The sequence below is a fragment of the Aotus nancymaae genome, unplaced genomic scaffold (assembly GCF_030222135.1).
Source record: "Aotus nancymaae isolate 86718 unplaced genomic scaffold, 86718_ANA_hifiasm-v0.15.2.pri h1tg000008l, whole genome shotgun sequence".
Lineage (NCBI taxonomy): Eukaryota > Metazoa > Chordata > Mammalia > Primates > Aotidae > Aotus > Aotus nancymaae.
The window spans coordinates 23270528-23292650 of NW_026988419.1; the positions used below are offsets into that span (position 1 = coordinate 23270528).

General features: G+C 36.8%; 1 protein-coding gene across 1 annotated transcript in view; it reads left to right on the plus strand.

Annotated features, from left to right (window-relative positions):
• Positions 1-22123, plus strand: part of ACADL (acyl-CoA dehydrogenase long chain) — an 86657-nt gene that overhangs the window by 48288 nt on the left and 16246 nt on the right. Inside the window, 6 exon segments of the mRNA XM_064372758.1 lie at positions 5074-5229; positions 7767-7876; positions 7879-7903; positions 9357-9521; positions 16912-16978; positions 21345-21512. Coding sequence (XP_064228828.1) covers positions 5074-5229; positions 7767-7876; positions 7879-7903; positions 9357-9521; positions 16912-16978; positions 21345-21512 — 691 coding nt within the window.

Here is a 22123-nt window from a genome sequence, read left to right on the forward strand (position 1 = left end):
ACTCAGGATTAAGAAACTAACTCAGGGCCGGGTGCGGTGGCTCAAGCCTGTAATCCCAGCACTTTGGGAGGCCAAGGCGGGTGGATCACGAGGTCAAGAGATCGAGACCATCTTGGTCAACATGGTGAAACCCCGTCTCTACTGAAAATACAAAAAATTAGCTGGGCATGGTGGCACGTGCCTGTAATCCCAGTTACTCAGGAGGCTGAGGCAGGAGAATTGCCTGAACCCAGGAGGCAGAGGTTGCGGTGAGCCGAGATCGCGCCATTGCACTCCAGCCTGAGTAACAAGAGCGAAACTCCGTCTCGAAAAAAAAAAAAAGAAACTAACTCAGAAATGCACAACTTCATGGAAACTGAATAACTGGCTCCTGAATGTTGACTGGATAAACAATGAAATGAAGGCAGAGATAAAGATGTTCTTCAAAACCAATGAGAATGAAGACACAATGTACCAGAATCTCTGGGACACATTTAAAGCAGTGTCTAGAGGGAAATATATAGCAGTAAATACCCACATGAGAAGCAAGGAAAGATCTAAAATTGACACCCTATTGCCAAAATTGAAAGAGCTAGATCAAAAAAACACAAAAGCTAGAAGAAGACAAGAAACAACTAAGATCAGAGCAGAACTGAAGGAGATAGAGACACAAAAAGTCCTTCAATAAATCAACAGGTGCTGGTTTTTTGAAAAGATCAACAAAATAGACTGCTAGCGGATTAATAAAAGAGAAAAGGGAGAAGAATCAAATAGATGCAATATAAAAAAGATAAAGGGGATATCAACACCAATTCCACAGAAATACAAACTACCAACAGAGATTACTACAAATAACTCTATGCACATAAACCAGTAAACCTGGAAGAAATGGATAAATTCCTGGACACTTGCGCCCTCCCAAACCTAAACCAGGAAGAAGCTGAAACCTTGAACAGACCAATAACAAGGGCTGAAGTTGAGGCAGCAATTAATAGCCTACCAACCAAAAAAAAAGTCCAGGTCCAGACGGGTTCACAACTGAATTCTACCAGACATACAAAGAGGAGCCGCTACTATTTCTTCTGAAACTATTCCAAAGAATACAAAAAGAGGGAATCCTTCCCAAATCATTTTACGAGACCAACATCATCCTGATACCAAAACCTGGCAGAGACTCAACAAGAAAAGAAAACTTCAGGCCAATGTCCATGATGAACATAGATGCAAAAATCTTCAATAAAATACTGGCAAACCAATTGCAACAGCACATCAAAAAGGTTATCCATCTTGATCAAGTAGGCTTCATCCCAGGGATGCAAGGCTGGTTCAACATATGCAAGTCTATAAATGTAATTCACCACATAAACAGAACCAAAGACAAAAACCACATGATTATCTCAATAGATGCAGAAAAGGCCTTTGACAAAATTCAACAGCCCTTTATGCTAAAAACTCTCAATAAACTAGGTATTGAAGGAACGTATCTCAAAATAATAAAAGCTATTTATGACAAACCTACAACTAATATCATACTGAATGGGCAAAAACAGGAAGCATTCCCTTTGAAATCTGGCACTAGACAAGGATGCCCTCTCTCTCCACTCCTATTCAATATAGTATTGGAAGTTCTAGCCAGAGCAATTAGGCAAGGAAAAAAAAAATAAAACATATTCAATTAGGAAAGGAGGAAGTCAAATTGTCTCTATTTGCAGAGGACATGATTATATATTTAGAAGAACTTATCATCTCAGTCCAAAATCTCCTTAAACTGATAAAAACTTTAGCAAAGTCTCAGTATACAAAATCAATGTGCAGAAATCACAAGCATTCCTATACACCAATAACAGACTAACAGAGAGCCAAATCATGAGTGAACTCCCATTCACAATTGCTACAAAGAGAGTAAAATACTAGGAATACAACTAACAAAGGGTGTAAAGGACCTCTCCAAAGAGAACTACAAACCACCGCTCAAGGAAATAAGAGAGGACAAAAACAGATGGAGAAACATTCCATGCTCATGGTTTGGAAGAATCAATATCATGGAAATGGCCATATTGCTCAAAGCAATTTATAGATTCAACACTATCCCCATCAAGCTACCAATGACCTTCTTCACAGAACTGGAAAAAAACACCCTAAGCTTCATATGGAGCCAAAAAGAGAGCCTGCATAGCCGAGACGATCCTAAGCAAAAAGAACAAAGCTGAAGGCATCATGCTACCTGACTTCAAACTATACTACAAGGCTACAGTCATCAAAACAGCATGGTACTGGTACCAAAACAGAGATATAGACCAATGGAACAGAACAGAGGCCTCGGAGGCAATGCCATACATCTACAACCGTCTGATCTTTGACAAACCTGACAAAAACAAGCAATGGGGAAAGGATTCCCTGTTTAATAAATGGTGTTGGGAAAACCGGCTAGCCATGTGCAGAAAGCAGAAACTGGACCCCTTCCTGACACCTAACACTAAAGTTAACTCCAGATGGATTAAAGACTTAAACATAAGACCTAACACCATAAAAACCCTGGAAGAAAACCTAGGCAAAACCATTCAGGACATAGGCATAGGCAAGGACTTCATGACTAAAACACCAAAAGCATTGGCAACAAAAGCCAAAATAGACAAATAGGACCTAATTAAACTCCAGAGCTTCTGTACAGCAAAAGAAACAATCATTAGAGTGAACCGGCAACCAACAGAATGGGAAAAAATTTTTACAATCTACCCATCTGACAAAGGGCTAATATCAAGAATGTACAAAGAACTAAAACAGATTTACAAGAAAAAAACAAACAAAGCCATTCAAAAGTGGGCAAAGGATATGAATAGACACTTTTCAAAAGAAGACATATATGAGGCCAACAAACGTGAAAAAATGCTCATCATCACTGGTCATGAGAGAAATGCAAATCAAAACCACACTGAGATACCATTTCATGCCAATGAGAATGGTGACCATTAAAAAATCTGGAGACAAGAGATGCTGGAGAGGATGTGGAGAAATAGGAACAATTTTACACTGTTTGTGTGAGTGTAAATTAGTTCAACCATTGTGGAAGAAAGTGTGGTGATCCCTCAAGGTCCCAGAAATAGAAATCCCATCTGACCCAACAATCCCATTACTGGGTATATACCCAAAGGATTATAAATTGTTCTACTATAAGGACACATGCACACAAATGTTCACTGTGGCACTGTTTACAATAGCAAAGTCCTGGAACCAACCCAAATGCCCATCGATGATAGACTGGACAGGGAAAATGTGGCATATATGCACCATGGAATACTATGCAGCCATAAAAAAACAATGAGCTCATGGCCTTTGTAGGGACATGGATGAATCTGGAAACCATCATTCTCGGCAAACTGACACAAGAACAGAAAATCAAACACCACATGTTCTCACTTATAGGCAGGTGTCTCTCTCTTGTTCTCTTTCTCTTTCTTTTTCTCTCTTTCTCTTTCTTTTTCTCTCTTTCTCTCTTTGGGATAGGGGCTTGCTATGTTGCCCAGACTGGTTTCAAACTCCTCAGCTCAAGCAATCCTCATGCCTCAGCCTCCCAAAGTGCTGGGATTACAGGTGTAAGCCACCGAGCCCAGCCTACTACACTATTTCATACAGCAACCTCTGTCTCTGTCTCCCCCCAGGCACATACTCTTGATCTCTTCTCTTCTTTTTTCCATAGTCCTTATCCCATCCTAAGGTATTATATAATTTGCTTATTTATTGTTTGTTGTTTATTCAGTCTCCCTTTGTTAGAATGTAAGCTTAAAAGCCAAGATCTTTGTCCTCGTCTCAGTCCTTTGTTCATTATCATATCCAAAGTTACCAGAATAGTGCCTGGCACAAAATTGGCACTCAGTAAATATTTGTCAACTAAATGAATAAATAAGCCACTAAAAATGATACTTAGGGAGACCTTAGAAATATGTTGTAATAGCAGCTGAGCATGGTAGCTCATTCCTGTAATCCCAGGCTTTTGGGAGGCCAAGATGGGTGTATCACTTGAGGTCAGGAGTACAAGACCAACCTGGTCAACATGGTGAAACCCATCTCTACTAAAAATACAAAAATTAGCTGGGTGTGGTGGTGGGTGCCTGCAATCCCAACTACTCCAGAGGCTGAGGCAGGAGAATGGCTTGAACCGAGGAGGAGCCTGGGTGACAGAGCAAGACTCTGTCTCAAAACAACAACCAAAAAACCCTTTACGTCTACTTTAATTAATTACACAAAATAGGTCTTTTTTGGATAAGGACTAGAAAAGAAAAGGCAGTTCCCAACTAAGGAAGAAATACACTAAATCAGAATTTAATGCATAATAGAAAAAACATCTTTTGGCAAGATTTGAATATATGATAAGTCTTTTAGACGTGAACTTAAAAATGTACAAAATGATGCATAGATTTTCATAATTTCTTTCAGGGGTACTTCAAGGGAAAAAAAAAAGTTGAAGACCACTGAACTAAAGGAACTACAGAGCAGTCTAATTTTAAGCTTGGTATGGGAGGGATGGGAGTATGTCTTAAATAATTCCATAGAAATCTTTACAGAGATTGGTGGGTATTTTTATCTCCATCCAGATTGGCTTTGTAACATGGCAATAACATCAACACAGTTTGCATCTTATATACTTGCAATTCGAAATTGTGTGATTCTGGTTAAAATACTAATTTTGGAGGCTTTGCATTATTTTAAACATTGTACATGATATGAAAATGTATCAGTATTACCCTATCATACTATTTGAATTTTACATAATTTAATCCATATGTCACATGACAATACTGCATTTCACCTCATGTCAGACCTGTGGTTAGTTCTAGGCACTGTCTTCTTTAAGGATTTGGAGGTGGAGACTGAGTTGAATAATGATAAGGTACTTCTTAATTCCACCTACATTAGGTAGATCCTACCAAAAATGGTGGTGCTCAAATTTGAACCCAGGTTTGTCAAAATTCAAACTCTTTCTACTCACCTCTCCAGTTTCTCTGTGAAAGAAATCCATGTTGTTCAGTGGCATTACTTTGGATCTGAAGAGTAACAATTCACTTAATTTTCTTACTGCATATATATATTTTTAAGATGTTCTCATTCCGGAGAGGAAGAACGTCTAGAAACTTCTTCTGCTAAAAAGTTAACAGATACAGGAATTAGAAGAATCTTTTCTTCGGAGCATGACATTTTCCGGGAAAGTGTAAGGAAGTTTTTTCAAGAAGAAATGATTCCTTATCACTCAGAGTAAGTAGCACATTTTCCTCTAATGTAGTAAATATTAGGGGTATGATAGGACCATTTCCCAGAATATCATGCATTGCTATACAAAAAACATACTATGTTCAGGGCTTTATTAACATGTTTACTGCTCTTCACCATAACATTGTAAGATCCCGGGATTCTTAGAGATTTTTAAATGAATTTTAAAATGTACTATACACAAAAAAGAAAATTTAAAAATTTGCAACTTAGCCTAAGAGTCGTATTTTTTTAAACCGTGGGTAAGTGGCAAAAAAATACTAGTCAATTTCACAGTCTTTTTTTTTTCTCCTTCATGATTAATTAAACTAAAAGCTCAAAAAGTCAGCATAATACAAACCTTGGTAAGCAATTGGTTACCTCTGGATACTTCTTGATTAATTACTATTACTTTATTGACCAAAAACCTATCATTTCTATTACAATAAGATTTTACTTCATTTCCAAAATTCACTCAGTGTCAGTACAGATACTCCTCAATTTAGGATGGGGTTACAAGTTGAAAATATCATAACTCAAAATTGCATTGTTATTATTTTAACACATTATTATAAAAACAAAAACATTCTCAGCACCACTGTTATTATGTTAGAAGCAGAAATTAGAAGATTAGTAAAAATGAAGAGAGAAATGGTTCAGGAACATCATAAGTTTGTGAGGTTTTATACACCTACCCTGCTAAATGCCATAGTTTAGGCCAGCCTACGTGCTCAAAACAATTACATAAGCCTACAGTTAGGCAAAGTCATCTAACTCAATGTTTACTTTGCAATAAAGTACTAAATAATTCATGTAATGTATTAAATACTCTAATGAAAAACAAAATGGTTATATGGATACTTGAAGTAAGTATGTTTTTGACTGATCATGAATTGCTTTTGCACCATATGTAAAAAAAAATTGTAAGTCGAACTGTCTTAAGTCAGAGACATTTGTACTTTATGACGTTTAGAATGATTTTTAAATAGAATTAAAAGTAACTTCCATTAAGTTTTTACTAATACCTTCTTGGTAAGAATGACCAAAGTTAGCTAAACTCAGAAGCCAGAAGCCATGACTAGTCTTTGGTGAAAAACAACTAATTTCTGTTTTTTAGTTTTTTGTTTTTTGGTTTTGAGATACGGTATCATTCTGTTGCCCAAGCTGGAGTGTAGGGGCGTTGATCATAGCTCACTGTAGCCTTGAACTTCTGGGCTCAAGCGATCCTCCTGTCTCAGCCTCCCAAAGTGCTGAGATTACAGGAGCGAATGTGCATCTGGCCTCAACTAGCTTCTTAAAGACAAGAGAGACATAGTACACTCTGCTCTAATAGAATCTCTTTTGTTTATTTCTTCACTGCTTTTAAACTTTGTTCCAGAAAAAAAATGTTGAGAAGGCTTTGAAATAAAATAGGAGCTGACAAATTTTAAGTCAATAATAAAAATATTTCCAAAGCTACTGTAGGCAACAACTATATTCAAACCACACCTAATAATCCAACTCTTAAATTTTTTGTAGTGTCTATAACTATCTTCAATCAGTATTTTCAAATACCCCATATCTTATTAATTATAATCCACTTAAAAATACAAAAATTTTCAGATATTTTTTCACTATCTCCATCTAGCCATCTATTTCCTCATCCTGCCACTCTTATTTTTAAAGAAGAAAAGCTGAGGATGCCTATCTTACACAAATGTCTAATGTTTTCAGAAGTTCATTTGATATAGAGCTATGGTGCAAGGTGCTTCTGCTCTCCTGGTGTTCCTATTTAAACTGTAATGAGGTTCTCTACTTTGTCAGCTTTTGTATGCTTGTCCCGTAAGTTCAGCACTTTAAGGAAATATGCCAAGGAGAATTGCCTTTTACAATAACAGGTTAGGCAAATTCCCATGACGACATAGCGTAACTAAGCTTGTATGTAAGAGTACCAGCTGAGCAAAACTACATCAATGAATATCAGTGGGTATAATTTTCAAGTCCAATAAATAGTCAAGATGGGGAAAGGAAATGGCGAACATAAAGAAGAGAAGGCTGGGTACTATGGCTCATACTTGTAATCCTAGTGGTTTGGGAGGCTAAGGTTTGAGGACGGCTTGAGGCCAAGAGTTTAAGATAAGCCTGGGCATCATAATAAGACCCCGTCTCCACAAAAAAAAAATTTTTTTTTAATTAGCCTGGCCTTGTGGCACATGCCTGAAGTCTCAGCTGCTCAAGAGGCTGAGGTGAGAGGATTGCTTGAACCCAGGATTTTGAGGCTGCAGTGAGCTATGATTGTGCCATTGCACACCAGCCTGGGTAACAGCCCTGTCTCTTAAAAAAAACAAAAAGCAAACAAATAAACACAAAACAAAACAAAAACAGAAAAAAGGAGGAGGAGAAGTGATAAGAGTCAGAGGCAAATAGAAGCATATGGCTAATGTAAATAATTACCTTAAATTAAGAATGCATTTCTGCACAAAATCATTCATAAGTTCAAAATTGTGGTCATTTAACTAATATGAAAAAAAATTCTCTGATTTAAAAATATTTGTTATTTACAGATGGGAGAAAGCTGGAGAAGTAAGTAGGGAGGTTTGGGAAAAAGCTGGAAAACAAGGACTGCTTGGTGTTGATATTGCAGAGCGTCATGGTGGGATTGGAAGGGATTTGTACCCAAAGCTGTTGTCTGGGAGGAGCAGTAAGTATGGAGACCTTTAGGTTGAGTCTTGTTTTGTAAACACACTGCTCACCTTTCTGAGATGACAAAAAAAAAAAAAAAATGCTTTTTAATCTTCTTGGAAGATTGAAAATTCAGTGTAAAATGTAAAAGATTATACCATTCATGTACTCCTGCAGATTTTTTGAATGTGGGATGAGAAGAAAATCCCTTTAAGTTGCTGAAATAGGTGCTATTGAAAATTAAAGAGAAAGTTTTTTTTCTGTCGACGCTTATGATTACTTTTCCCCTTTAGAAAAGATAGTTGAAAGAGAACAGTGGAGAAGAAAAATATTTCCATCAAATATACTGGAATTTTAATATACAAGAACAAATAACGATTGCAGTTGAAAAATGGGTAAAGAATTTGAAGCAATAATTCATCAAAAAAGAAATGCAAATAGGTTTCTTAAGTGAGAGAAGTTCATCCTCAGTACCAATCAAATGCAAATTAAACTGATCTGGAGGTATCATTTTGAGTATCTATAAAGCTAGTGAAAATGAAAAGTCCTAATACCCAGTGCTGACAAGATTGCAGTGAAAGTGTCATACACTAATGGTGGCATTATAAATTGGAACAATAAATCTTTTGGGGACTAGAAAGGCAAAAACATTAAAAAAAAAAAAAAAAGTTCCTGCTCCTTTACCTAGAATGCCACTTTAGGGAATTTATCTTAAAATAATTTTATAGGAAAAATAGATACTGTGTTCAGAAATCATTGTCATGTTAGGTCATAATTCTCCAAATTTTGAAGCAATCTAAATGTCCAGAAGTGGGAGAATGGATAAGAAAATTATGGTAAATAAACAACTTGTAGTATTTTGCAGCTATTTAAGATTAAAATCTATGTAAAAATAGAATTTTGTTGTATCGTATAATTTATTTTTAAATTTAAATTTTTTATTTGTGTGCATATGTGCCGTAATTTTAAAAGAAAACAGCAAAGTACAAAATTTACTGCATGACTCCGTCTTTTGTTTTGTTTTCTGTTCTTTTTTCTTTTATTCTGTTTGTTGTTTTTTATTTTTTATTTTTGTTCTTTTGTTTACTTGTTTTAACCATGACTCCATCTTATTAAAATATATTCTTATGACAAAGATAATTAGAGGAATACAGTTATTATTCCACTGTGTTATAAGAATATAATTGCAGGTGATTCATATTTTAAAATACTTTATCTCTCAATTAAATAAGTGTTCATTGAACTCTAGTGAGCACTGTTATTGTGTTAGAATCAGAACTTTTAAAATTAGTAAAAATAAAATACTAAGAAAATACTCAGTAATGCCACAGCTTTGTGATGAGATAGGCTACTACCAAGCAGTTTCATAGGCCCTTTAATTACAGTGTTGTTATTGTAACAACACTGTTGTTACAATAGTCATTTTTAATTGCTATTTTAGGCTTTAATTTTTCTTCTTTTTTCTTTCTAAGAGCTTATTCAAATTGTTAAGGCCCAGGTTTTGGTGTTCATTCAGCAATTGCCATGCCCTATATTGCAAACTATGGCTCAGAAGAACAGATTAAGCACTTTATTCCTCAGATGACTGCAGGCAAATGTATTGGTGCAATAGCAATGACAGAGCCTGGAGCTAGAAGGTAAGTTAATATTTAGCTGGCTTTGGATTCTTGGAAGCAGTGCCTTAACATTTTCTTAGTACTTGGTTAATACATAGACTGAGCTATGTGCTAGGAGGAATGCAACGATGAACATGGGATAATTCATGACCTCAATTAGGAAAACAACAATAAAGCAGATTGTAATGTATGCTATGTTTGAGATAGTAACATAGTTTTATGCAAAGATAATGGTAGTGTATGAGTTGAATTTTCAGCAAAATGAATTTTAGATGTAGGGTGAGAATCACATGTAAAAAATGTCAAGCAGTTTGTTCAACAGGTGTATTTGAAATTGTAGAAATAAGGGTGGAGTAGTAAGGTTTTAAAAGTCTTTCATATCTAAGAGTTGATACAATAGGAATGAATAAGATCATGTATTCAGTTATTTGCTGATTATTTAGTATGTGTCTTCAATGTGCCAGGTATACAATAGTGAACAAAACAGATGTGGTCTCTATACTTATTGAGAAGGGCAAGAAATAAGCAAGTATATATATTTGTAATTATAAATTATGATAAGTACTGTGAAGGAAATGAAGTGCTGTGTTATAGACTAATGGTATGTTTGTGTTTGGTGGGATAGGGAAAAACAAATTTAGATGAATGCTAACAAAGGCCTATAAAAAGTAGTTGTATTGTCAAGAGATCGAGACCATCCTGGTCAACAAGGTGAAACCCCGTCTCTACTAAAAATACAAAAATTAGTTGGGCATGGTGGTGCATGCCTGTAGTCCCAGCTACTTGGGAGGCTGAGGCAGGAGAATTGCTTGAACCCAAGAGGTGGAGGTTGCGGTGAGCCGAGATCGCGCCATTGCACTCCAGTCTGGGTAACAAGAGTGAAGCTCTGACTCAAAAAAAAAAAAAAAAAAAGTTGTATTTAAACTGAGATTTGACAAATGAGAAGGAACCAGTTTTATAAGAATGGGGGAAAAGAGCTTGCACCTGAGAACTGATCCTCAAGTGGTAAAATGAAAAAAAGGGACCAAGGAGGAGAATCTGGATAGTATGTTTCATTTGGAACTCAACAAAAGAAGATGGAGCAACAGAGACAGAAGGATTGAGAGTTTTAGAGAAATCTAGACGTGAGTAATTAGAGAAGTCAGTTGCAAAGGCCATAGGAAAGGAGAAAGAAGTTAGTAATGTGAAGGCCACAGTGAAGTTGAGAATGGAGGAGAGGTTCTGGCAGGCCTGATAATCCTTTGTGATTTCAGTAGGGTGGAGGGGCAGAAGTTACTTTTTATGGGAATGAGATGGTTGTTGAGAAAACAGAGGCAGAGAACACAAAGTAATCTTTCTCAGAGCTGAGTGGTGAAAGGAAATGTAGAGAGTGGGCAGTGGTTTGAGGCTAACTGGTAAGGGAAATGATTTATGTTAAAGACAGCTGCAACTTGTGGGTCAACAAAACAAATAGAGCAAAGGAAGAACTTAGAGATTCGGAAGAAGTGGTAAGTGAAAATCCAGGAATTGTTTTTGTGGAAGACAGGCTCTCCCTTTTTATCATAAGATTTTCTTTTTTGACCATGTTATTTATTTTTAAATCTCTTAATATTCTATAGCATGACTTGTAATATGTTTACATTGTATTTGTCTTTTTAAGATGTAAATCTTTATAGGCCAATAATAATACTTAATTTTGTCAAAAATTAAAGGTTTCTGTTCACTTCTGTTGCCTACAAGTGTGATCTAAACAAGTAGAAATTTAACCTTCTTCCTTTATAATTGCTTTTAATTTCATTCTCTAAGATAACTACCTGGCCGACTGCCAGTATTCACATTGAGTTGTATTAGCTCTGTGGTTAGCATGTTCCACTTCCAGCAATTGCATGTTAGCTCTCACAAAGAGGCAATAGAATAAATGAGATCTTGGTTTATCTCTAAACTTACACATGCAAACAAAGGTTCATGTGATTTTTGTTTAAATTCTCTGGCCTTATCTGTTGTTAGGTCTATATCATTAAGAAGGAAACCTGAAAATGAAGATGGAGAAAATAAACAGATTTCTTTCTTTCTTTTTTTGTTATTGCAAGGTCATTGAAAGTCATGAGAGGATAGTAAATAAGTCAGGTATTTAGAGAGATGAGCAAAGAGCCCATGTGGGTAAGAGAATATAAGAACATAGAAAAGCCACAGATGAACAAGAGTAATAGAATATTGAGGAATTATGGCATGAAATTGGCATGAAATAGGGAAAAACACGTGAGAAAAAAAGAAGATAGAAGATGGAATATGGTTCATTTTGCTTGCCCTCAGAGATGAATTGAGCACTGTCTGTATTTTTACTTGGATTTGGCCTCCAGAAAAAAAAAAAGTTGCAATTGCTGAAAAACATCCAGAGTTTCACGGCCCTTTCTCTTTCCATGTACATAGGAGGTTTCGTTATACATCATTATGTATCTTTGTATGTTGTGTTACCTTAGCATTTTATAAATGGTTTCATGTTGATTTTATTTTATTAGCTTTTAAAGAATAGAAATGAGGTCTTGCTATGTTGCCCAGGCTGGTCTCAAACTCCTGGACTCAAGCACTCCTACTGCCTCGGCCTTCCAAAGTGCTATAATTACAGGTGTGAGCCACTGTGCCTGACCTCATGTTGATTTTATTATGTGGCTATTATAATAAGATATATGGGATATAGAGATATGATTTCTATGTAAGAAGAAAACAGAAAATAATAAATGAAGTATTTTGACCAAGAACATAGAGCAAATTGTTGACCGCTTTAGAGCCAGAGTGTTCTGACACCAGCTGTGTAATCTTGGGTAAAAATCTCTGAGCTTCAATGTTTCTATCAGTGAAATTGAGATAATGATACTTAAGATTATTGTGAGGGTCTAAATTGTTGGCTTTACTAAGTGATATACTTTTTCTTTTTTTTTCTTTTTTTTTTTTTTTTTTTTTTTTTTTTTGAGACGGAGTTTCGCTCTTGATACCCAGGCTGGAGTGCAATGGCGCGATCTCGGCTCACCGCAACCTCCGCCTCCTGGGTTCAGGCAATTCTCCTGCCTCAGCCTCCTGAATAGCTGGGATTACAGGCACGCGCCACCGTGCCCAGCTAATTTTTTGTATTAGTAGAGACGGGGTTTCACTATGTTGACCAGGATGGTCTCGATCTCTTGACCTCGTGATCCACCCGCCTCGGCCTCCCAAAGTGCTGGGATTACAGGCTTGAGCCACCGCGCCCGGCCTACTTTTTCATTTTTAATATTTCATATATATCATTCAAAAATTTAGGAAAAATTTACAAACTGAGCTATGTGATTACCTTTATTTCCTTTGCATTTTTTTCTTTTTTTTTGAGATGGAGTCTCACTCTTGTCGCCCAGGCTGGAGTGCAATGGTGTAATCTTGGCTCATTGCAACCTCTCTCAGGTTTAGGCTATTCTCCTGCCTCAACCCCCCAAGTAGCTGGGATTACAGGCACCTGCCACCAAGCCCGGCTATTTTTTGTATTTGTAGTAGAGACAGGTTTCTCCATGTTGAGTCAGGGTTTCTCCATGTTGACCAGGTTGGTCTTGAATTCCTGACCTCAGGTGATCTGCCCGTCTCAGCCTCCCAAAGTGCTGGGATTAAAGGCATGAGCCACAGCGCCCAACCTTAGAAGAATTGTTTTAATAAACTGTGTACAGACTTCAGTTATAGATACTTTATATGTACTTATGATGAAAAATGTGATGTTAGAATACAATAGCATTCAGGCCGGGTGCCATGGCTCACGCCTGTAATCCCAACACTTTGGGAGGCCAAGGCAGGTGGTTCACCTGAGGTCAGGAGTTTGAGACCAGTCTGGCCAATATAGTGAAACTCTATCTCTACTAAAAATACAAAAATTAGCTGGGCGTGGGTAGGACATGCATCTGTAATCCCAGTTACTTGGGAGGCTGAGGCAGGAGAATCTCTTGAACCTAGGAGGCGGAGGTTGCAGTGAACTGAGATCGTGCCACCACACTCCAACCTCAGCCACAGAGTGAAACTCCATCTCAAAAACAACAACAAAAAAGAATACAATAGCATTCAGCTTTAAAATGTCCCCAATCTGCATTCGGCCTTTTGATGATAATCAGACTACAGATTGGTTCACGTACCTGTGCCATTTAACCTGTGTTTCAGATATGTGGTTCTGTATTATATAATCTCTTTCTGAAACTTACTGTGATATTTGAAGTGATTAGATATGTAATGGATAAGCTTTGAATTCATGTGTCAGAAGTCCCCAAGACTACCACCAGGTTCAAATGATTTGCTAGGAGGACTCACAAGACTCAGCATATATTGTACCCATGCCTACAGTTTATTATAGTAAAGGACACAATGCAAAATTAGCCAAGGGAAACTCTCATGGGTGAAATCCCAAAAAACCAATAGCAGCTTCTAGGAGTTCTCTCCCAGTGAGGTCATACAGGACGTTCTTAATTCCTTCAGCAAGTTGTGACATGTGTGAAATGTTGTGCACCAAGGTGTAGCTCATTAGAGACTTGGTGCCCAAGGATTTTATTGGAGGTTGGTCATATAGGCAACTTCTCCCTGGCATGTACCAAAAGTTGAGATCCCCAGAAGGAAACCAGGTATTGAGCATGACCCAAATTGTTTGCACAAACGGTTTAGACAGTAAGGCATGCTTATGAGTACTGGGAATGGTGGGAAGTCTCCTGAAATCCAGATTCTCAGATGCTAGCCACGGACAATGTTATAACAGGCCTTTCTAAGGATAGCAGTGTCAGGCCTGCTTTCTTTTCTGTATACTTGGTATTTTAGTAACATAATTTAACAAATGTTTATTGAGCACCTGTTATGTACAAAGCAGTATGCTAGGCTCAGAGCATAGAAATATGATCTTGATACACATCATGTTCTCAAAGAGCTTGAGTCAGATAAGTGTGGTAGGTGGAAAAAATAATTTCTTTTTACTCTAATTGAAATTCAATGTAAATGCTCTAAGAGAGTATATTTGTTGCCTTATGGCATCTGTGTCAGATTGTCACAGACTTGGTGGCTTAACACAACAGGAATTTATTCTCTTACGGTTCTGAAGACTAGAAGTCCAAAATCAGTATCATTGGGCCCAAATCAAGGTATCAGCAGGGCCACACTCCCTGGATCCACTCCTTTCCTCTTCTATCTCTTGTTGGCTGTTGACGTTCCTTGCCTTGTTGCATAATAATTGCAGTCTTTGCCTTTGTGGTCACATTGCCTTCTCTTCTATGAAATCTCTTTTTACCTCTCTCCTATGAGGACATTCATGATCGAATTTAGGGCTTATCCAGATAATTCATAATAATCTCTTTATCACTACATCCTTAAATTAATCACACTTGCAGGACCCTTTTTCCATGTAAGGTAGCACAGCCTCCAGAGGATAGGAACTGATACCTTTGGAGTCATTATTCAGCCTAATACAGAGAGTGGTTTAATAAAAAATGCAGCCAGGTGCAGTGGCTCATGCCTGTAATCCCAGCACTTTGGGAGGCCAAGGTGGGCAGATCACCTGAGGTCAGGAGTTCAATACCAGCCTAGCCAACATGGTGAAACTTCATCTCTACTAATAATACAAAAAAAAAAAATAGCCAGGCATGGTGGCATACACCTGTAATCCCAGCTACCGGAGAGACTGAGGCAAGAGAATTGCTTGAATTGGGGAGGCAAAAGTTGCAGTGAAATGAGATTGTGCCATTGCACTCCAGCCTGAGCAATAAGAGTGAAACTAGGTCTCAAAAAAAAATGTCTAGGAGCATGAAATATAAACACCACTGTCTTAATCTGTTTTTGCATTGCTATTTTAAAAATACCTGAAACTGGGTAATTTATAAAGAAAAAGGTTTAAGTGACTCACAGTTCCACAGGCTATATAGGAAGCATGGCTGGGGAGGCCTCAGGAAACTTACAATCATGGCAGAAGGCAAATGGGAAGCAGGCATGTCCTACATGGCCGGAGAAGAAGGAAGAGAGAGAACGGGGATGTGCTACACACTTTTACACAACCAGATCAACCAGATCTCATGGTAAGTAACTCACTATCACAAGAACAGCAAGGGAGAAAGTCCATCCCCGTGATCCAATTACCCAGCAGGCCCCCTTCTCCAACACTGAAAGTTATCACTGAACATGAGATTTGGGTAAGTCCATCCTCATGATCCAATTACCCAGCAGGCCCCCTTCTCCAACACTGAAAGTTATCATTGAACATGAGATTTGGGTGGGAACACAGAGCCAAACCATATCAACCACATAAAGAAGAAGAATTGGAAAAATTTTGCAAGTAATGTGGACTATTTATACACAGCGCTGTTTATTATAGGATGTTAATAAAAATTGGGACTTAAGTGTTTTAACAATAGGGGATTTTTTTTTAAATTATGGTAAATCCATGATGATGCTCTGTGCAGCTAATAAGTATCTTACAGAAAAATATTAGATATTGTTAATAGATCAAAATCATATGGTTTCAATTTTATAAAACTGCTTGTATATGTATGGTTAAGTGCATAGAAAAATATTGGAAAGATACACCTTTAAAATGTTCATTCTAGGAGATAAAATTATTTTTTAAATTATTTTTCTCCTTTGGAATGCTGTTTGTATTCTTAATATTTTATTTACTAATATTTATTTCTTTTATATTTGGAAAAATAATCTATTCTACGTTTAGAGCAGATTTGTTAGAAAAATGGCATTTGAGATATACCCTTTTTTTTTGAGACAAGGTCTCACTGTGTTACCTAGACTAGAGTGCAGTGGCATGATCACAGCTCACTGCAGCTTCAACCTCCCAGGCCCAAGTGATCCTCTCACTTCAGCCTCTCAAGTAGCTGAGACCACAGGCGTGTGCCACCACACCCAACTAATTTTTTAACTTTTTGTGGAGATAGAGTCTAGCTTTGTTGCCCAGGCTAGTCTCAAACTCCTGCGCTTAAGCAGTCCTCCTGTCTCAGTCTCCCAAAGTGCCGGATTACAGGCATGAGCCACCGTGCCCTGCCTAATAGCTAAATTTTTGATCAGTAGAGACAGGAGAAGGAGCCAATGTGTTTAAAGGCAGCAAAGTACACGGTGACACGTAATCTCAGGGATACAGCGAGCCTTGAAATGTTATGTGAGTCCCATTTTGGGTCTTGAATGTTAGCTGGGCTTTGTTATACTACTCTATAAAATCTGGCTAGTTTATATAATCTTAATCATATATTCATTTGTATAACTGCTTTAGAATATAATAGATCAGCATGGTTTTTCAGTGCAATTGTGTGAACATTCTTAATATTTAGCAATTTTATAGTGGTGTAGCCAGTTTGAATAATCTCGTTTACATACATACTTATAGAATTTGCATAATTTAATTTTTATCATTTGATGAATTTTTTATGCTTTCTCTCAATTGCAGTGACTTACAAGGAGTAAAAACAAATGCTAAAAAGGAAGGAAGTGACTGGATTCTCAATGGAAGCAAGGTGTGTAAAGAGGGACTTCTATAGTCCTTCTTTTTAGAGTCATCCCCTGGGTAACAACGTCTCAGAGACAACTCCTTGATTCTGTTAAATCTAGAGACTCATGAAGGAATTGAATTTACCTAAGTTGCTTTGGAGATGATAAATTTACAACATATATTACTTAATATCTGTGGTAGCTTCTATGTTTCATTTTGCATACCCCCTCACTAATATGGCAAAGGTTGTTTTCGCTTCCAAGCAGCTCTTATCAAACCAGAAAAAGAGAAGGTGAGGCTCATATTGCTCAAATATGGGACAAATATTAATAATACTTAAACTTTATTTTGATGAAAGTTGGGGGAAAAGCTTTCTCATATAGATCAAGAAGAATTTCAAAAGATTCTAGGAGAAGGCCAGGCACAGTGGCTCACACCTGTAGTCCCAGCACTTTGGAAAGCTGAAGCAAGAGGATTGCTTGAGCCCAGAAGTTTGAGACCAGCCTGGGCAACAAAGTGAGACCCTGTCTCTACAAAAATTAAAATTTTAACAATTAGCTGGACGTGGTGGTGTGCCCTTTGGTTCCAGCCACTCACTTAGGAGGCTGAAGTAGGAGAATTGCTTGAGCCAAGGAGGTTGAGACAGAGTAAGACCTCCTCTCAAAAAAATAAAAAAAATTCTAGGACAGAAAGCTATCAGTGATACAGTGATAGAATTTGAGAGCCATTTGAGAACCATTCAGTTCTTCTAACTCACCCAACTCACTGATAGAATTGGAGAACCCTTCCTAGTAAGGTTACAGATAGGCTCAGGAGCCCTGATATCACTGAGGGGAAATGCATTTGATATCATCAAGGGTAAGTGATATTGCCCACCTAAAATCGTATCTGGTATATACTCAGTAAATATTTGTTGTCGACTGAGTGTTATGTGAAGGAAAGATGTTCATTTTCTTTACAGTTCTAAAATAATCTTTCTGAAAATATGTGCCAAGGTCTGTTGAAGAATTAGTTTTTATATGTTTGTTTGGGCTAATATCTCTGTATTTACAAAATTGAATCACTGGTGTTCTTCAAATATACTTTAATAAATACTTGTTTAAATAATTTATCCTAAGAATTATACTTAAACAGATGATAGCTCCAACATATAATCAGTTAACTCCTGGCATACAGAAGGCTTCTTTTGAAAGGATAGTGGGATATTTGGTCAGAAGTGAAATGGGAGCCACATTCTCTTATGCCTCTAGCTCTCTAAGCAGGCCTCGTCTGCTCAGCTATCGTGTTCTGTGGGAACCACCCAGGAAAACTACTACTGACTCTGTTTCAAAAACTCAGAAATAACAAAAAAATGAAAACAAGTAAAGGTTAAGGAATGGGTAAGAAAATACAGTACATCTGAATGAATGTGCAGTGATTAACATTAGCAACATGAAGTTTTTAACAGTACAGAAAATAATTATACATTAAGTGAAAAAACAGGTTATAGAATGAAAGTATAGAACATTTTTTACTACACTAAAATTAAAAACTGAGAAAGGAAACTATCAATGATATTTGTATTATGTAATTATGGAGAATTATCTTTTCCTTTTTCTTTAGAACTTTACATTCTATCTTTATAATGTCTGCAATGAGGTTCTGTTATTTTATGAGCATTTAATATCCTCCCACCCCCAAAAAATGCTGGCTCTCATTAGGGATAATTTCAGCCCTATTTAAGCTTTTGAATATCATAATTAGGAAATAAGATGAGAAAATCCACTTGCAAGGAGAATTCTCATAAAACTCTATTAGAAAGGGGGATCCACCATGGTGTTAACACTCACATTGGGTCATACTATTGTAGAAATGGTTCAGAATTTATTAATTCTTTGCTTTAATTACTTCCAAGAAGAACTTCAGGAGAACCCTACTTGATTTTACCAAATTGAGATCAGAATATTAAAGTGAATAGTTTTTGCCCAATGAACTGCCTCCTTTCTATTCCATTGTTTATTTACTATCTATGGTTAAACCATGTATGAGACCATTTTAAAAGCATTCAGTAGATGCTAATTCCTGGATGCTGTGTGATTCAAAACAAACAAAAATTCACCCTTACAGCATTTCAACTGTGGCAGCTACCTAGATGTTAGGAACTACACAGAAAGGTAGGAACTTGGTAGACTTATAAGGTTTTTGGGCAAGGAAGTGGTGTAATGGAGCCATACTGTTGAAAAAATATTTTTGCCAAGATGTATAGAATTTCTTTGAAGAACATCTTTTTCAAAATGTATTTTTTAAACATCCTTTGGCCTTCTCTGTGCCAAACAGAATTCTAAGCACTGAGGATAGATAGATGAGTAGGAAATGGCTAGGAGTTCCTAGTAAGGAGGGATGTTGATGATCTTTTAATGTGTCACCTATAACCATGCTGCTACCACTATCTTCATTTGCTGTTGTGTAGACAACACTAACATTATTTGCCCATTTTTCATTATTTGTATGTGTCAGTGCTGTGCATTTTAGGTGATAGGAGTAACTAACATCATTTTATACCCCTACTATTTCAAAGGGAGAGAGATAAAAACAGATCATTTGAATACAGTTTGATAAATCTTAAAATCATGGTAAATTTGAGGTGTCGTAGGAGCACTTAACCCAGTCTGGAGAACTTGAGACTTTTTGGACAATCTGATGTCTAATCTGCCCAGGATGAGTAGGATTCATTGTAGCAGAGTTGGGAAAGGTCCTTTCCCAAGCAGCGGAAACAAGATTTTCAGACTCACAGGTCAGGAAAACCACAAAATGTGACGGACAGCAAGTAATTTAGTAGCACTGACTGAAGAACAGGGAATTGGAAGAAGTGGGACAAATAATAAGGTAGGTAAGGAAGGGTAAGCTAGTTGCAGTTTGTGATAAGTTTTCTGTTTCCTGCTAAGAGTTTTGAATTTATCCTGAAGCTTATTAGGAGCTATTCAAAATTTTTTAAGTGTGAAGGTGATATGATCAGATGACATTTAGAAAGATCTCTCTGACATCATAATGAATGATACAGCTATAGAGAGATCAGTTGTAGGAACTTAAGAAAGGATGAGGGCTGGAAATAAGGTAATTACAATAGACTTGAAAGGAAGTGAATAGATTTCAAAAGTATGAAGATGGATTAGAAAGAACTAGATGCTGAATTGAATATAAAGCAAGATGATAGCATGATCTATTGAAGCATTCATCGAGATAGGGAAGTTGGTTGATAATCAGGATTGGATAGGAGTAAGGGTGGGAAGGAATATGTCCTTCCCATGAGTCATCAGGTGGAATTATCCAGAAGCAAGTAGGTATAAATGTCCAGGTCCTATCAAGAAATGTGGCTTACCAGGAGTTTGAAGCTGCAGTGAGCTATGATCACACCACTGCACTCCCGCCTGGGTGAAAGAAATCCTGTCTCTAAAAAAAAAAAAAAGAAAGAAAGAAATGTGGCTTAGATAAATATTTGGAGTCATCAGCATGTAGAGGATGACTCAAGCCATGAAAGTGATTGAGATGAACCTGGAAAGATGGGTATATTTTGTTTTCTGAATCAATATCATCTAAGAATCCCTCTCATTTGGCTTGTTGTATTTCCCTCCTTAATCATATTATCTTATTTAGGCCATTTTGAAGGAAGCAGGATATCAATTATAAAAATAAAAAATAGTCCTTTTCAAAAACTGATAAATCTGAGAATAAATAGTATAGTGCCATTTATAGCAGATTTTCTCTTTTTGTTTTTCTTTTCTTTTCTTTTCTAGAGACAGGGTCTCACTCTGTCACCCAGGTTAGAGTGCAGTGGCACAATCATAATTCACTGCAACCTCAAACTCCTGGGCTCAAGCAATCCTCCTGCATCAGCCTTCTGAGTAGCTTGGACTATAGGTGCACACTACCACACCAGCTAGTTTTTCATTTTTTGTCTCTGCTATTTTGGTGAGGCTGGTCTTGAACTCCTGAACTCAAATGATCCCCTTGCCTCTGCCTCCTAAAGTGCTGGGTTTATAAGTGTGAGCCACCGGGCCCAGCCAGATTTTCTTTTCTTATCAGTCGCTTTCTTCTAAAATACAATTTATTATCACAATAAATAATTTAGTTTCATTTTTAAAGAACATAACAATCTCTGTTATTATTATGTGTAATATTAATAGTGAAAATAAAATCTGTAGGCTTCATTCTTTGAAGCATTAAGTAATTTTTTCCTGATCCTTGATAACATCATGTGTGAACAGTCAACTCTGCAGATATTTGGTAGGGTACAGAGAGAGGTATCAAGCATGTCATCTGTTTCGTTTTCTTGAATATGCTTTCTCCCAATCATAACTTGCACATAGGCTTGTATTATCGTGATGCATTAATTGGTGCTTGGGGTTTTGCAGGTGTTCATCAGTAATGGGTGGTTAAGTGACCTTGTGATTGTAGTTGTGATCACAAATCATCGTGAAGCTCACTCCCCTGCCCATGGTATTAGCCTTTTTCTGGTGGAAAATGGAACGAAAGGATTTATTAAGGGACAAAAGCTACATAAAACGGGATTAAAAGCCCAGGTGAGTGATAATGTAAATCATATTCAGATACTAATTAAGTTTACTGTTAATCAGATAGGAGACATATAGAGGATTACATGTGGCACAATTTTACTTCCTATGCTGAATTTCTAAAATACGCTTTTCTGATGTGGTAATGGAGATTTATTCCCATTTATGCTACTTTATCTCTTTCTGATGGTCAGCAATAGAAATTAATCAAGGTATTTTGACTCTCTGCTTTAGAAATGACAAAATCAACTGCATGGTAATAAGCCATCTATTTGTAAAACGTATTAAAGAAAAATATGAATTAAAAACAGAAAATGTTTTTTCTATACATTACCAAAAATACATGTTTTGCTTAATATGTATTAGAAATCTTTAGTTCCGAGTATATTGAGAACTGGACAATATTAGAGCTGGGATGATAGTGTATTGCAGTAGGAAAGCCACTAGGTTTAGAATCAGATGGATGTGGGTTCAAATTCCTGGTTTACCACATACTAGTTGTGTCCATTAACCACTCCAGCTTGGCTTCCAATTGTTTTTTGCTTTTTTGGGAAAAATAATATTCACTTCAATATTCACTGGGTTATTGGAAGATTTAAATGAGATAATTCTCTACATTT